At 40.4% G+C, this 17,252-nt stretch overlaps 1 protein-coding gene across 5 annotated transcripts in view; it reads left to right on the plus strand.

Moving 5' to 3' along the window:
* Positions 1 to 17,252, plus strand: part of MAPRE2 (microtubule associated protein RP/EB family member 2) — a 158,264-nt gene that overhangs the window by 118,178 nt on the left and 22,834 nt on the right. For all 5 annotated transcript variants that reach the window (XM_050942049.1, XM_050942050.1, XM_050942045.1 and 2 more), the window contains one exon: positions 165 to 378. In XM_050942049.1, the coding sequence (XP_050798006.1) occupies positions 165 to 378 (214 nt within the window). The remainder of the gene's footprint in view (positions 1 to 164; positions 379 to 17,252) is intronic.

Here is a 17,252-nt window from a genome sequence, read left to right on the forward strand (position 1 = left end):
TATTTAAAGGGGCTTTATATATAACTAAGCACAAACCATATCACTGTAAATCCAGAATGATGCAGGAGACACCACATTGGTAGTTATTTCTCAGATTATCTAACAATTTATGTATGTACTGGCAATGCAGTGTTACTGGAACCTTTTACCATTGTATTTTATAGGTGATTCCAGTGGAGAAATTGGTGAAAGGGCGCTTCCAAGACAACTTAGATTTTATCCAATGGTTTAAGAAGTTCTTTGATGCCAACTATGACGGTAAAGAGTATGATCCTGTCATGGCTCGACAAGGCCAAGATGCTCTTCCCCCACCAGATCCCGGTGAACAGATCTTTAACTTACCAAAAAAGTCCCATCATGCAAACTCTCCCACTGCAGGTATTGTAAATCTTGGAGATTTCCATTCCCATTTTACAGATAATGGTATAGTAATGTCTTAATCTGCTGTAAATAGCTTATATAAATATGAGGTCAAATTAGAAATGGAGTTTCAACATGCAGCCACCACGCTCTTTGTGTTCGTACTTCGCGCTATCTGGGGCTCACCATCTAGATTACATAAATGGACTTTTTGTGGGCATTCATTTTGTTGGTGTGTTTTGACCTGCCATATTATTACTGAAGATTTTACGGTCTGGGAGATAAATCCTATGACTCCAGTGTACCTAATGTTGGAGACAAAGCCAACTGACTGTTTTGCTGCAGAACCTGAGTAAAAATTTGAATGCTGAAATATGAACTCTTTAAAATCTCAAACATAATGTCATATTAATTTAGGTTTATATTTACTTTCATTAACCAAACATAAAAGAATTAAATGAAAAGTAAAATCAAGTGCCAGTACGTTTGTTTGAATGATCGATCATTTGATTGCTGGCGCATCTCAAATTTTGAAGTAATGAAACCTAGCATAGGTGGTGCGTAGTGGAGGCAGGGGGAGGCTAAGTCTTCGCAAACCTTGCACCATTCGGGTGAAGGGGAACAGTGGAAGATTTAAGACCCCCTGAAAAATTCCCCCCCATCACAGCCCCAGGGCTCTTGCTCCCCACTACAGCTCCAGAGCTGCGGTGGGGGCATAGGCCTTTTCTGATCTTGAGGTGGTGAGAGGGGAGCTCATGGAGGGCCTGGCCTCACAGGTGAAGAGGCAGAGTGAGGCTGGAATGGGGGCAGGCCCATGGATGGATGGAATAGGGTGGGGCTGCAGTTGAAGGGGGGAAGGGCTCCTGGCTCGGCTCTTCAGCTAGGGCAGAGAACACCACCACAGTCGAGCTCTCACCCTTCTTCCCACTCCCCTCTGGTCGGCCAGGGCCACGGTGCAGGAAGGGGACAGAGCAGTGAGTGGGGGCAGGCCCTCAGCTGGAAAAGGCTGGCAGGGGCTAAGCTCCCTAAGGGGAAGCTTCACCCACCGCCCATGAAACCTAGGATGAGAAACTTAAAATTGCAGATTCTAGGACCTGGCAAAGAAGCTACAGAGCTTCTTGGTCCCATTCTGATGCTTTCCTGGCATAGGTAGGCAGCGGAGTGATCTCTTGGATCATGTCAGTGCAGGGACTGTCCTGAGGATGTAGTTGTGTGAATGGATATTAATAGCTGCATTCTGTCCACTGCAATCAAATAATTTTGTGGGATATTCAGATGCAGTCAGCACTGGTCTAACTTTGTTCCTGTTGAAGTCAGTGGTAAAACTCCCATTTACTTAAGTGGGGGCAGAGTTGGGTCAGTGCTGAGTGCTTTTGAAAACTCTACCTTTAATGCTCTTTGTATGCATAGTGCATTGTATTAAGCTGCTTTTAAAAGCATTTAGAAATAAAGCAGATGCCTTTTTGACTGTTAACTTTAGTTTGCTAGCAATACAATGAGTATTCTCCCACTCTTCTACAGGACTAAAACTGCCCCAAATGTGTGTGAAAACTTCACTGGTCAGATTTTCAAAAATGCTCTCAAATTGTTCTGTAATATCTACACTTGTATGATTATCTGTTTGCAAATCAAGATAACCACTGTACATGCAGAAACATTGATTTTATAGTATCTCAAATTTTCAGCATTTCACTAAACTGAAGGTGACATCTGGTACAAAAATGCTGATTAGACTCTGCGAGGTATGAGTTTGCAGGTAAGCACATACAAAAACTTTTGTGGATACAGTGTAGAAGGTCCCTTCTGAAAGTTTGAATTATGTTGGTTCAGAGAGGGTCCTGAGGATGCAGATCTGTGTGTGAATGCCAATATATAGTGCTTAAGAGTGTCAAGAACAGGATAGATGTGTGGACACTAAAACTAAATTTTTAAAAATTTTAAAGTATGTTTCCTTTTAATTCTGGCTAACATTCTTTATAAATTAGTCAAATAATTCCAAGAAACGTGAGTAATATATATTTAGAGCTGTCAATTAATCACAGTTAACTAACTGTTTAGGAGGCGGGGCTTACCTGCTTAGGGGTCCTATAAAAGTAGCCAGCCAGTCAGGCAGCGGCACAGCAGCCAGCAAACAGAGCTGTGAACAGGTGAGTTTCAGAGGGAGTTCTCTTGGAGGAGCAGGTTTTTGTATTTTGTGTATTGTATTGTGTAGTTTGTATGTGTGGAGGCTGCCAGGGGCAGTGTGCTGGGAGAGAAGCTGAGCCCTGTTTAGGGGGCGGGGCTTACCTGCTTAGGGGTCCTATAAAAGTAGCCAGCCAGTCAGGCAGCGGCATAGACAGCTGCAGCGGCACAGCAGCCAGCAAACAGAGGAGTTCCAGAGGGAGTTTACAGGGGGAGGTTGTGGGGGAGACTAAGAGACCTAGACAGAGGAACTGACAGGCTAGTTAAGGGAGTGGGTAGTGGTCTGCCATTGTTCTGGTGCCTGTTGGGGGTTTGTGTTGTGTTGTGTTTCTTGGACTACCAGGTTTTAGATGGAAAGGCTATGACTGATACAGAGGCAGCAGTGAAAGACACAATGAGGATGACTGGATGTGGAAGCTGCGGCATGTACATGATCCTGGAGGGGGTACCTGTAAAGAGTTTTGTCTGCATGAATTGCCGCCTGATAGAGCTGATGGAAGAAAAGATCCGAGAACTGGAGATGCAGGTGGAAACTCTGGTCGAGTTTAGAAGGGGGTTCGAGCAGATGATGGAGCAAAGACATGAGGAGGCTGAAGGGATAAGCTCAGACTTGCAGATGGAAGCAGGACCAAAGAATTCTGAGGAGAGACTGCTGGGTGAGGAAAGTGGACAGTGGAAGCATGTGACTAAGAGAACCAGGCAGAAGAAAAGACGGGGCAGTGAAGGAGAAATAGAACTCAGGAACAGGTTTGTAGAGTTGGAAAATGAAGAAGGGGCACAGCAGGTGGTTGCTGAAGGAGAGAGGGCAAGGAAAAAGAGAAGAGCTGTTAGTCCTACAGGAAGAAGGGAGGAGTCAATGGAGGCAACACCAAATATGAGCCCCAGGAGGATTGCAAGGGTGCATAGGAATCGAGAGGACTTGCAGCCAGTGGGTGCAGGGGATAGACCAGAGAATCACACTGTCACCAGGAAAAGGCAGGTTTACGTGACTGAGGACTCCTTACTGAGAAGAATAGACAGGCTTGTAACTAGAGCTGATCCAGAGAACAGAAGGGTGTGCTGTCTGCTGGGTGCTAAGATACGGGATGTGGACCTGAGGCCGAAAAGGATCCTAACGGGAGCAGGGAAGAATCCGTTGATTGTCCTTCATGTGGGAACGAATGATACGGCTAGATTCTCGCTGGAAAGTATCAAGGGAGACTATGCCAGACTGGGGAAGACGCTTAAGGAAATCGAGGCTCAGGTGATCTTCAGTGGGATTCTGCCGGTTCCTAGAGAAGGGCAACAAAGGTGTGACAAGATTATGGCAATCAACAGATGGCTCAGACAGTGGTGCTATAAGGAGGGGCTTTGGGATTTACGGCCACTGGGAAGCATTTATGGACAGAAGACTGTTCTTTTGGGATGGACTTCACCTGAGTAAGGAGGGAAATAGAATTCTAGGATGGAGGCTTGCCCAACTGATTGAGAGCTTTAAACTAGGAATTTGGGGGATATGGTTGGGAGATGTCCAGGTGATCTCCACGCCACAATTTAACCTTGAGAGTGAAGAAAACAAAGTAAGACGGGATACAGCCGTGGACAGAAGAATTGACATAAGGAGGAAGGGTAGTGTAGATACCAGTCTAATAGGTGATGCTGGTGGTAGAATGTCTATGCCTATCAGGGTTAAGAATGTCAGCGAAGCCAAATGGCAAAAATTAGCGTCTGTACACTAATGCGAGGAGCCTAGGTAACAAAATGGAGGAACTAGAGCTACTGGTGCAGGAAGTGAAACCAGATATTATAGGGATAACAGAAACATGGTGGAATAGTAATCATAACTGGAGTACAGGTATTGAAGGCTATGTGCTGTTTAGGAAAGACTGAAATGAAGGCAAAGGTGGTGGAGTAGCATTGTATATCAATGATGAGGTTAACTGTAAAGAAATAAGAAGTGATGGAATGGATAAGACAGAGTCTGTCTGGGCAAAAATCACACTGGGAAAGAAAGCTACTAGAGTCTCCCCTGAGAGAGTGCTTGAGGTGTGCTACAGACCGCCAGGATCTGATTTGGATATGGATAGAGACCTCTTTAATGTTTTTAATGAAGTAAACACTAATGGGAATTGTGTGATCATGGGAGACTTTAACTTCCCAGATATAGACTGGAGGACAAGTGCTAGTAAGAATAATAGGGCTCAGATTTTTCTGGATGTGATAGCTGATGGATTTCTTCACGAAGTAGTTGAAGAACCAACAAGAGGGGATGCCATTTTAGATTTGGTTTTGGTGAGTAGTGAGGACCTCATAGAAGAAATAGTTGTAGGGGACAACCTTGTTTCGAGTGATCATGAGCTAATTCAGTTCAAACTAGATGGAAGGATAAACAAAAATAGATCTAGGACTAGGGTTTTTGACTTCCAAAGGGCTAACTTTAAAGAATTAAGGAAATTAGTTGGGGAAGGGGATTGAACTGAAGAACTTGTGGATCTAAATGCGGAGGAGGCCTGGAATTAGTTTCTGCAGCTTTGACTTAAAGTATCAGAAACCTGCATCCCAAGAAAGAGGGGAAAAAACCATAGGCAGGAGTTGCAGACCAAGCTGGATGAGCAAGCATCTCAGAGAGGTGATTAAGAAAAAGCAGAAAGCCTACAAGGAGTGGAAGAAGGGTGGGATTAGCAAGGAAAGCTACCTTAGTGAGGTCAGAACATGTAGGGTTAAAGTGAGAGAGGCTAAAAGCCATGTAGAGTTGGACCTTGCAAAGGGAATTAAAACCAATAGTAAAAGGTTCTATAGCCATATAAATAAGAAGAAAACAAAGAAAGAAGAAGTGGGACCGCTAAACACTGAGGATGGAATGGAGGTTAAGGATAACCTAGGCATGGCCCAATATCTAAATAAATACTTTGCCTCAGTCTTTAATAAGACTAATGAGGAGCTTAGGGATAATGGAAGGATGACAAATGGGAATGAGGATATGGAGGTGGATATTACCACATCTGAGGTAGAAGCCAAACTTGAACAGCTTAATGGGACAAAATCGGAGGGCCCAGATAATCTTCATCCAAGAATATTAAAGGAACTGGCACATGAAATTGCAATCCCATTAGCAAGAATTTTTAATGAATCGGTAAACTCAGGGGTTGTACCATATGACTGGAGAATTGTTAACATAGTTCCTATCTTTAAGAAAGGGAAAAAATGTGATCAGAGTAACTATAGGCCTGTTAGTTTGACGTCTGTAGTATGTAAGGTCTTGGAAAAAATGTTGAAGGAGAAAGTAGTTAAGGACATTGAGGTCAATGGTAATTGGGACAAATTACAATATGGTTTTACAAAAGGTAGATCGTGCCAAACCAACCTGATCTCCTTCTTTGAGAAGGTGACAGATTATTTAGACAAAGGAAATGCAGTAGATCTAATTTACCTCGATTTCAGTAAGGCATTTGACACGGTTCCACATGGGGAATTATTAGTTAAATTGGAAAAGACGGGGATCAATATGAAAATTGAAAGGTGGATAAGGAACTGGTTAAAGGGGAGACTCCAAAGGGTCGTACTGAAGGGTGAACTGTCAGGCTGGAAGGAAGTTACTAGTGGAGTTCCTCAAGGATCAGTTTTGGGACCAATCTTATTTAACCTTTTTATTACTGACCTTGGCACAAAAAGCAGGAATGTGCTAATAAAGTTTGCAGATGACACAAAGCTGGGAGGTATTGCTAACACAGAGAAGGACCAGGATATCATACAGAAAGATCTGGATGACCTTGTAAACTGGAGTAATAGTAATAGGATGAAATTTAATAGTGAAAAGTGCAAGGTCATGCATTTAGGGATTAATAAGAATTTTAGTTATAAATTGGGGACACATCAGTTGGAAGCAACAGAGGAGGAGAAGGACTTTGGAGTATTGGTTGATCGCAGGATGACTATGAGCCACCAATGTGATATGGCCGTTAAAAAAGCTAATGCAGTTTTAGGATGCATCAGGCGAGGTATTTCCAGCAAAGATAAGGAGGTGTTAGTACCGTTATATAAGGCACTGGTGAGACCTCATCTGGAATACTGTGTGCAGTTCTGGTCTGCCATGTTTAAGAAGGATGAATTCAGATTGGAACAGGTTCAGAGACGGGCTACTAGGATGATCCGAGGAATGGAAAACCTGTCTTATGAAAGGAGACTCAGAGCTTGGCTTGTTTAGCCTAACCAAAAGAAGGTTGAGGGGGAATATGCTTGCTCTTTATAAATATATCAGAGGGATTAATATTAGGGAGGGAGAGCAATCATTTAAGCTTAGTACCAATGTAGACACAAGAACAAATGGGTATAAACTGGACATTAGGAAGTTTAGACTTGAAATTAGACGAAGGTTTCTAACCATTAGAGGAGTGAAGTTCTGGAACAGCCTTCCAAGGGGAATAGTGGGGACAAAAGACAATATCTGGCTTTAAGACTAAGCTTGATAAGTTTATGGAAGGGATGGTATGATGGGATAGCTTAATTTTGGCAACTGATCTTTGATTATCAGCAGGTAGATATGCCCAGTGGTCTGTGATGGGATATTAGATGGGATGGGATGAGTTAGTGCAGAGAATTCTTTCCTGAGTGCTGGCTGGTGAGTCTTGCCCACATGCTCAGGATTTAGCTGATTGGCATATTTGGGGTTGGGAAGGAATTTTCCTCCGGGGCAGATTGGCAGAGGCCCTGGAGGTTTTTCACCTTCCTCTGCAGCATGGGGCATGGGTCACTTGCTGGTGGATTCTCTGCAGCTTGAGGTCTTCAAACCACAATTTGAAGACTTCAATAACTCAGACATAGGTTAGAGATTTGTTATAGAAGTGGATGGGTAGGGTTCTGTGGCCTGCTTTGTGCAGGAGATCAGACTAGATGATCATATTGGTCCCTTCTGACCCTGAAGTCTATGAGTCTGAGTCTATGAATTAAAAAAATAACCGCGATTAATCACAGTTTTAATTGCACTATTAAACAGTAGAATACCAATTGAAATATATTAAATATTTTGGATGTTTTTCTACGTTTTCATATAATAATCTGTGTTATAATTGAAATTAAAGTGTATATTTATTACAAATATTTGCACTGTAAAAATGATAAAATAAATATTTTTCAATTCACCTCATACAAGTACTGTAATGCAATATCTTTGTCGTGAAAGTGCCACTTACAAATGTCAATTTTTTTTTTGTTACATAACTTACAAAAACAAAACTATGTAAAACTTCAGAGACTAAAGTCCACTCCATCCTGCTTCTTGTTCAGCCAATGGCTAAGACAGACAAGTTTGTTTACATTTACAGGAGATAATGCTGCCCACTTCTTATTTACAATGTCACCAGAAAGTGAGAACAGGCATTTGCCTGGCACTTCTGTAGCGGGCATTGCAAGGTATTTACGTACCAGATATGCTAATCATTTGTATACCCTTTCATGTTTCGGCCACCATTCCAGAGGACATGCTTCCATGCTGATGACGCTTTTAAAAAAAAAAACATGTTAATTAAATTTGTGACGGAACTCCTTGGGGGAGAATTATATGTCCCCTGCTCTATTTTACCTGCATTCTGCCACATATATTTCATGTTATAACAGTCTCAAATGATGACCCAGCACATGTTGTTCGTTTTAAGAAGACTTTCGCTGCAGATTTGACAAAACGCAGAGAAGGTACCAATGTGAGATTTCTAAAGATAGCTACAGCACTTGAGCCAAGGTTTAAGAAGCTGAAGTGCCCTCCAAAATCTGAAGAGGAACGAGATGTGAGCATGCTTTCAGAAGTCTTAAAAGAGCAATGCTCTGATGCAGAAACTACAGAAACCAAACCACTCAAAAAGAAAATCAGCCTTCTGCTGGTGGCATCTGACTCAGATAATTAAAATGAACATGAGTCGGTCTGCACTGCTTTGGATCGTTATCAAGCAGAACCCATCATCAGCATGGATGCATGTCCTCTGGAACGGTGGTTGAAGCATGAAGAGACCTATGAATCTTTAGCGCATCTGGCATGTAAATATCTTGCAATGCTGGCTACAACAGTGCCATGAGAATGCCTGTTCTCACTTTTAGGTGACATTGTAAGCGGGCAGCATTATCTCCTGCAAATGTAAACAAACTTGTTTGAGTGATTGGCTGAACAAGAAGTAGGACTGAGTGGACTTGCAGGCTCTAAAATTTTAGATTGTTTTATTTTTGAATGCAGCTTTTTTGTACATAATTCTGCTTTTGTAAATTCAACTTTCATGATAGAGATTGCACTACGGTACTTCTATTAGGTGAATTGAAAAATATTATTTCTTTTGTTTTTATACAGTGCAAATACTTGTAATCAAAATAAATATAAAGTGAGCACTGTACACTTTGTATTCTGTGTTGTAATTGAAAACAATATATTTGAAAATGTAGAAAGCATCCAAAATATTTAAATAAGTGACATTCTGTTTAACAGTGCGATTAATCATGATTAATTTTTTAATCGCTTGACAGCCCTAATATTTAGCCACCAATAAATCTATACAGATATAGATAAATTGAAATATTATCTATATCTACCTAGTTGGCAGAGACACTAATATTGATTTGCTCCACAAAATAACATTTTGTGTTTCAATCAGACACTTATAATGTAAATCTTTTAATTATTATTCCTAACTAGTTAATGCTTTTCCTAACATTTTGTTCTGTTTTTTCAGAAGTACAAAAAGATTTAGCTGGGAATCTCCCACTAACAAAATTAAACTGCTAAATCCCTAAAGGCTGCTTTGAAAGTTTACCCCTAAAAGGTAGTTGTAACAAGCTAGAATTATTTTCAATCTGCCTTAATCTGATGCCAAACCCTCAGAGCCAGATGGAGTTTGGCATCTGTTTACCATTTCTGTAAATAGATGTTTATCCATATCTGTGCAAATGCTGTGTTTGCTCCCCAACTTGCATTTAGCAACCTAAGTTTGTTTTGTTTGTAAAAATTAAGAATAAGGAGAAATATTAACTTTGTTTCAAAAATGAGTGTTCCAAGGAGCTTTTACTGACATCTTCAAAGAGCAGTCACTCTTAAAAGTCAGGGCAGGTCAAGGATAATGCAGCTTGGAAATTGTAGCATAAATAGTTCCCTGGACTAATCTTCTGTGCCACTCTCATGTTGCCTTCATTCCTTGGTAAGGCAGAGCCAATTTGTAAAAAGAACTGATATATAGTATGATCTGTGTATGGAATTTGATAATGGTACCTTTCAGACTACATGAAGTGGCAGTTCTCTGGAATAAGGAGCCCCACTTCATCACATACTATTCCACTGTACAAGGGGAATACACATACCTGTTTTCATAAGGATTGGTACCAACAGTGTATACTCCATTACAGGCTTGCCGCCAGCACCACAGGTTCCTCATATATAGTGCCATCTGCCAGCTCAATATTGCTCAGGTCCTTTAAATATTCTCTTATACCCTGTTTTTCCTTATGATGTAGTAAACAGTCAACAGATGTAGGCTCAAAGTTGTTGTGCGGGATTAAAATACAACTTTTTTTTGTTGTTTGTGCCGATTTTAATTCTGCCTGTATGAAATAGTCTGATCAGGTTGTTGGGATTTCAGCTCAGAAAGCTTATGCAAGCATTCCCAAATGTAAATCACACCCCATATTTTTGGGGTGGGGAGCATCAAAAATTTGTGGACAAAAGACAACTTAGTATGGAAATAATTTTTTATTAGGTTAAAATTCCAGAAGATTCTTCAGTCTGAAGAATGTTTTGCCTTTTGCTTTGAAGTATCCTGTGAGAATCGGATGGCTAAAGCAGTGCCTGGAAAATACTGGAGAATCACATGATGGCTAAAAATAAGCACATCTATGACAGGGAAAATAACCAGGGCAGAATTAACTGTTTGTCCGTGAACGTTTACAGAGAATGAAACAGCCATCTGAAGCCTTTTGTGCAAGGAGAACAAGTGTTTTTTATAATGCTGTATGGAAAGAGAAATATGTGAGATCTGTTTGCATGGGTTATAGCATCATACAACGCGAGGTGTGCTGTAAATGATTTTTTGGATAAAATATTTTTTTTTTATTCTTAGTGTAATAAAACTTTTAAATGTAGGTGTTAGTGATATGCTGACAAGCATGGAGACTTGAGTTAGCAGGTATTACTCAAAGAATTAATTTCTGCCATCTTTTCTCTCTCCTCTTTCCTTCTCCACCAAACCCTGTTGCCACCCTTCCTGTAGGTCAGACACAACTATATAATCACATCTGTTTTCATTTCAATATGTAGTTCTTTAACCCTTTCTCATGTTGTATTGTTGCAGAAGATCTAGAATGCTTTGGGGGCATAGTCTGTACGGGTGATACATATGCTGAGAGGGCATATTCAAAAGTGTGTTGTTTTTTACTTTAAAAACCTGGTGTTTGGAGTTCAGGGAAGGAGTTGAAATACCATTGGAAACTGAAGTGGTCCTTTCACAGAATCGGTACAGCACTGACAGTGCAGGCTTTCCTGTTCCACCTCGATACGTAGGAACCAGCTGTAAGAGTGAGAAGGTAGTTCAGTTTCCATGCGTATTAAAAGTAATGGCCTCTCTGCTAGAGGGCCAGCAAGCTTGTTCCAAGGTGACATGGACTACTGTTCTAGACACTGGGCTGAAAACCTTGAAAAATATGGCACTATCAAGATGCTATAAATTATAAACTGTGCATTTAACATTAGTCTTTCTTGGGTCTCTTACTCTTTTTTCTAATCTCCAGTATGTCAATTTAGTTCTAATTGAGAAAATTTGTTAATAAACTGTCTTTCCCTCTGGGCAGTTTTTTTTCAGACTTCCCTTTATTGATGCACATTGCTAAATTCTGAATATATAAACAAAAACAAAACCCCACAGATATCGGTTTACAAGACATAATGACCAATTTAAAATGGCTCCTTCTGCTGCTAAAAAGTGGTTGAACCCATTTTACCTAAGCCATCGGGTGGTAATTAAGGCCAGGTGAAATTTTTCCATCAAAACTATTTTCTGGTGGAAAATTGGATTTTCAATTAAACAATTTTTTCATGACATTCAAAAATGTCAAGTTTTTCCTTGAAAAATCTAAACCAGAAAAGCTTATGGTTTATGATTGAATTTTTGGTTGTAGAATCAAAAGTCAAAATTTTCCACAGGGCAATAATCCATTTTCCAGCTAGCTCTAGTGGTAATATCTTCCTAAATGGCTTTCCCAATCATTTTCAAATTGTGGTCTACAGAGCCTCTTCCATCACAAGGAGGAAGTATGTATAATTGAACTCCATCAGTCACACCCCATCCCAGAAATCTTTTACTGTGCATATACTGGATTACAAGTAGAGATTCCAGTATGTAGTCCTGTTAGGTTGCTGGAGACTGTTAACAAAGATTTTCTTTGTCAGCTTTATGGCAAACACAGTCAGTGTGGGTTTATTAAGTTTGGAGGGCAGACTCAAACTGCAAAGAGGCCAAGGGCAGTGAGCGCTGAAGGCAAGGTGAAGAGATTTGTTACTAATGTGAAGTCCTACACCCATGGAGAGGAAATAAATAGCACAGCTAGTGTCAAGCAGCTGAATCTATTGCATTAAAGCAGGTTTATTTCAACTGGTCTCTATAATAGTGTCCTACTATTTAATGTAACTGAGTCATCCAGCCACCACATGGAATGGAAGGTGTGGATAAGGGATGGGAGAAAGTTCTCTGAAGCCTCCCTACGTTAAGTTCTGACCAATATGGAAGTTTGAGAACCACATCTATATCCCATTACTGATCTGACTTTCACATGATCCAGAGGAGAAAAGATCCTTAGTCTCTGCTAAGTTACTGGAGTGTACAACCATGGTAGTTCAGCATATTACTTACCGGTATGTTGTTAAGATTTACTACTTTGAACTGTAACATTTGTTTTAGACCAGCTGCCTCCATTCATGCCTTCTACTTTGAATGATCAGTTACAGGTTTTACTGGAAACAATATTTTTTTCCAACAAATCCCTCCATGATGCCTTGTAATTTACATTCCTGATGGATTCAACTGCTTCAACAACAGCAAAAAAAACTGCCTGGAGTGGCAAGCAGAGCATATGTACTCTTTGATTAATATCTAATGAAAGGAGTTGAAACTGCATTGCAAAAAATATATGGGGCTTAATGTTTTATTATGTTAAGTTCTAATTATACACATGCTGAAGTGGTTAATTATATATAGCTCTAGGCCTCTTACATAGTGTTCTATAATATAGAACAGAAATGAGTTATTCAGAGACATGGCCAACATTCAAGAGTGAAATGCGGAGCCTCATTTATGATACACTTTTAAGCAGAGTGGTCACACTTTGCCCAGCTAAAGCTGCTTTGGCAGCTTGCTGCGAGCCTAGGAGCATACCTAATTTGTCTAATATTAAGCAAATTGTGGCCACCCTTCTTTAATGCTAAGGTGGAAATCAGACTATCAATCCACATAGATAGTGCTCCAAATTGATCAAAGAGACCTCCAGTGGACTAGGTCTAGCACAAAGGCTGCACTTTCGCCAACCTGATATAAAGGTTTCCAGATCTGAGAATAGCAGTGTGCACTAAAATTCTGCTCTGTAACTTTCCCATGCAGACACTGTGGAAGTGAATGATTCTTGCCTACAGCACCCACATGGGAGAGATACAGCACATTTTGATGCATACTGCTATTCATACCCTTTTAGGTCAAACTGTGAGGCAGTGTAGACGGACCTTGAGTTACGCAAGCTCATTTCCTTTAGGTATGGGGCAGACTTAAGAAACAACATTTAAGTTTTTAGCAATAGCTAAGAAGTTTGGTCTGAGGATGTCAGTGGGTGAAAAAGGGGCCGTAAACAATGCAGTAGAGTTACAGTTCTTCTGAAGACCGAGGATTAGATTTTTGTCTTGGGTCACAAATGAAATGCGTTAAGTCTCTGATCCCATTCAGCGGGGAGGGTGTCATCCCCCCTACCCCACGCAAACCCGCCACACAATTGAGCAGGCTCCTGCATGTCCACTGAGCTGTGAGGGGAAGCATGCATGACCACTAATTCCCTTGTCTTTAAAACAAATGTGTGGGAAAGAGGGATTCTCTCAGTAATGATTTAGTTCATAGGGAAGCTGTTAATTCAAATGACCTTTTCTAAAGCTTAATCTTCCTAAAAGATTGTTTCTTCTCAGGAGCATGTCACCAGTGTAATTTCTTATTTCAGCCCCTTTTTTTTTAGTGAATTTGACAGAAGAAATACTGCAGTTAATGTGAGCGAGTCCCAGATTTCACTCAAGCAATGACCATGAATGATGAAGCAGAGTACAATGTTTTGGTGTGTCCCTTCTCACAGCATTCATGTCGTTGTCACATGAGCAGAAGTTCATGCCATTTTCCACAAATATTAAGCAAGTTACTAATTACTGACATAGCTTCAGAGATAATTTGCCCTTGAGGCAGTTAACAGTTGGGGTATTTTGTCTGTAGAACAACAAATAAAGCCTAGAAGTCATATTTAGACAGAATCTTGTACCCATTAATCTGAATACATCTACTCAGAGTATTAAGTGACCTGACATTCTGATCCCACATTTTTGTAATCAGCAATGAAAAGTTTGGGATTGTAGCAGTTTATACAAAATTTAAACATTTTAAATCTGGACATAAAAACTCCTGTTTAGCAAAAAGGAAAGAAAATAGAAGCTGTAGTGGGAAATTCTTTGGCATAATGAGACTGATAGTAATTATGTGTTTTAGGGCATCATTAATACACTGCTTGAGAATTGTAATGGTTTTAATATCTGCTCTATCCAATTTATATTACATTGTCAAGATCAAAATAATTGCTGTCTTTATAAACAGTATATTAAATGATCTTACACCGGTGGTGGTTGTATGGCCAGGTACAAACTAAAATGAACTGAGTGTTAATTCAGGCAGCTGTGATGCTGCTAACAAGCTCAGTGACATGGTACATATAAAATTGAGCTGTGAGCTAACATAAAATCATAACAAACTGTCAGTTTTGGACATTTAAAGTTAACCCTGTATGACTGGGAGTTGAGACTGCCTGTTAGCATCCCATCTGTTGATAATGAAATGCCTTATATGCCAGTGATGATTGAAAGGAACTATTACATGACATGATATGTAGGGGAGTCATTTGATTGTTTTCATGAATCTTTCTTTTGAAAATACAGTTGAAACTGTCATGGACTTCCGCCTAGACAGGAATGTATAATAGATATTGCTGTTTATTTCCATAGTACTAGCAAAGTGTCTGGTACTTTTGCAGGTAACAAGATATCCCTGTTACCCAAACGAATAAATGTATAATTAAAATGGACAACATGCTGACACAGAGCAGGCTGGAGATCAGACGCAATAAAAACTACGTTAATGAACAAAGACATACACAGAGCATGTATCTTGTTAAGCTGTTTGGGGCAGGGACTGTCCTCTTTGCTGCATATCTGTCCAGAGAATATGTAGTACAGTGTGGGCCTGATATCTGATTGGTGCCCTTGGATTCCATAATATACAAATAAATAATAATTAAATCACATTGGCTGGAGTAAGTGCACAGATAAAAATTAATAATGAAAGTAAAATACTCTTTTTCTCAATAAAGAAATAAGAAGAAAGTCTGCTGCTATTCAGCTCTGAGGTGATACTATCCTATTTTCTGTGTACTGCATCTTTAAATGTAAGGACTTTGCCAGTCTGCTGGGAGAATGAAGGGAGATGGGAAGAGTGTTGAGGGCAGGTCAAGATGGAGGATGTGAGAGACTCAGCACCATGGGATTCAGGCTTGGAATCCTCATGCTAAAATAAGTCATCTAGACTGGAAGAACATGTTGGCTATTTGTGTATGGAAAATATAGCGCCTCTCCACACAGAATTAATGGAGCCATTCCAGATTTACAATGGTGTCAATAAGTGCAGCATTTGCATTCCTAGTGTTCAATTGTGCAGCTATTAAGTCTATCAAGGTTTCCCATTGTGAGTCCCAAGTTACAGGTACTTAACTGATTAAAAATGGTCTGGGCTGAAATATTGCATTTAATCATCGTTCCGGATTGGAGCGGTTACACTTTTTTATAAAATTACGGTTCTGTTGGAAATTCATTTCCTCCCAGGGGCTTTCCCTGAGGCCAGACCAAAAGAGTAAACGTGGAGGTAAAACGTACTTTAATGCAAAAGATTTTCAGTTAGCAGCGGATGCCCAGCAAATTCTATTCGAATTTCATTTTCAGCTGTCTCTAGCTCATGCCATCTGAAGCACTCAGATTATTTAGTTTTTTTTAAACTACATTACTGATTATGGATATCAGAACATCCTGTTCATTTAGGGCCTGATCCTGAGCAGTAAGGCGCATATCTAACTCCAGCTGACTTTAGTGGGGTTGAAGTGCTTAATGTCACTCAGCATAAGGAATTAAAAAAGCCATAGACTTAATATTTTAAAGCATAGTCCTTTAATAGCATCTTTCACAAGCATAAGAGTTATATGAGCAGTGTCATCAAATAATCTCTAACCACAGGCAGGAAACAGTCTGAGCTTTCCCAGAATACCCCACTATGGTGCCTCAAATTGCAATTGAAAGAGAACATCTAGAGGTGAGAGAGTAGGTAGATGACTGTGCCTATCCAGTTCGTGCTCTCTGCTCATATTCAGTACATACGATTTTATGATTAGAAGTTTTATGAGGTGGACTCAGGCTGTATAACATCAGATTCTAAACATATTCTATGTCCAGTGATTTATATGTTTCACATCCCATACCTAGGGACCTACCAAATTCATGGCCATGAAAAATGCATCATGGACTGTGAAATGTGGTCCTCCGTGTCCAGTGAAATCTGGTCTTTTGCAGGCCCTTACCTTACTATACAGATTTCACAGGGGAGACCAGTGTTTCCCAAATTGGGAGTCCTGACCCAAAAGGGAATTGCAGAGCGATCACAAGGTAATTTTAGGGGGGTAGTGTTATTCCTATGCTTGCTTCTGTGCTGCCTTCAGAGCTGGGTGGTTGGAGAGTGGCAGCTGCTGACTAAGGGCCCAGCTCTGCAGTGCAGAGGTAAAGGTGGCAATACTATACCATGCCATCCTTACTTCTGCGTTGTTGCTGGCGGCGGCTCTGCCTTCACAGCTGGGCTCCCAGCCAGCAGCCACCGCTCTCCAGCTGCCCAGCTCTGAAGGCAGCAGCACCGCCAGAAGCAGCAGCACAGAAGTAAGAGTAGCAGTGCCGCAACCACTCCTATAATAACCTTGCGGAAATGCCCCCCACCCCGCTCTTTTTTTTTTAAGCCAGGACCCCTACAGTTACAACATCATCACATTTAAGATTTAAATTGCTGAAATCATGAAATTTTATTATTTTAAAAATCCTATGACTGTGAAATTAACCAAAATGGACCATGAATTTAATATGTCCCTAGCCAGACCCTATTACTAATTCCTAAAGTTATACCACCATTTTTTAAGTTGGTATTCTAATGGTATTAGTTTTTGCCATTGTAGGTTGCAGTTGGAGATGATAAGCCTCGATCCTTGGTCTTGATATGCATAAAAAGCCATATTCAGTTATTTTCTGGTAACAACTATCTAAGTATGTGTGCGCGTGTGTGTTTTTTCAATGAGTGGCTTCTTCCGTTCATTGTGTTCTGGTCTAGAATGTTGTAACCCAAGGCATTACTGGACAAAGTGTGTCCATACTGCACTGTCTTGTCACTTCT

The sequence above is a fragment of the Gopherus flavomarginatus genome, chromosome 2 (assembly GCF_025201925.1).
Source record: "Gopherus flavomarginatus isolate rGopFla2 chromosome 2, rGopFla2.mat.asm, whole genome shotgun sequence".
Lineage (NCBI taxonomy): Eukaryota > Metazoa > Chordata > Testudines > Testudinidae > Gopherus > Gopherus flavomarginatus.